The 655-nt window shown below is 53.4% G+C and overlaps 1 protein-coding gene across 1 annotated transcript in view; it reads right to left on the bottom strand.

Annotated features, from left to right (window-relative positions):
• Positions 1-533: 533 nt before the first annotated feature.
• LOC308175615 (cdc42-interacting protein 4 homolog) overlaps positions 534-655 on the bottom strand; it is a gene marked incomplete at both ends in the record, with an annotated part of 7,610 nt that continues 7,488 nt past the window's right edge. Inside the window, one exon of the mRNA XM_080551247.1 lies at positions 534-617. Coding sequence (XP_080407373.1) covers positions 534-617 — 84 coding nt within the window. The remainder of the gene's footprint in view (positions 618-655) is intronic.

Here is a 655-nt window from a genome sequence, read left to right as displayed (position 1 = left end):
GTCGCCTCGCGCCGCGCGCCTGTTGAGAGCGATTCAGTCTCGATTGCAGTGCGAACACAAACGATGAGGTTAATTGTAACATATTGTAACTAACTACGCCCTAAATCGTAACGAAATGTAGGTCTGGAAGCGGCCTAAATCTAGCTTCAATCTGCTTTTTTTCTGTTCTCCGGTCATAATAACTCGCTGCCTTTCTGCGCAGCCTGAATCAAAGTGGACTGTCTGAATCAATTAGTGGCGGAGGAAATTCATTCGTGACGAATAAATGCATATAGAGGAAACACTGATGTGTATGTTAATGTATCAGTAGTGTAACATGTGTATGTTAATGTATCAGTAGTGTAACATGTGTATGTTAATGTATCGGATCGGCCTGGGGTGGCTAGGGTATGGAGGTGGGGGGGTGGCTAGGGTATGGAGGTGGGGTGGTGGCTAGGGTATGGAGGTGGGGGGGGGGCTAGGGTATGGAGGTGGGGGGGGGTTAGGGTATGGAGGTGGGGGGGGACCCCCCTCCTCCTACCCCCGACACTCACCGGCCGGTGGAGGGTCTTGGCGATCCTGGGCTTGACGGAGCGATTGAACTCCCTCAGACAGTAGGAGAGAGGGGCGCGGAGGGACTTGGAGAGGGGGAGGGGGAGATGGCCGTTAGGGGGGA

Source organism: Nansenia antarctica (genome assembly GCF_963989245.1).
Source record: "Nansenia antarctica genome assembly, contig: SCAFFOLD_1139, whole genome shotgun sequence".
NCBI classification, from domain to species: Eukaryota; Metazoa; Chordata; class Actinopteri; order Argentiniformes; family Microstomatidae; genus Nansenia; species Nansenia antarctica.
This window is presented reverse-complemented; position numbering and strand designations above follow the sequence as displayed.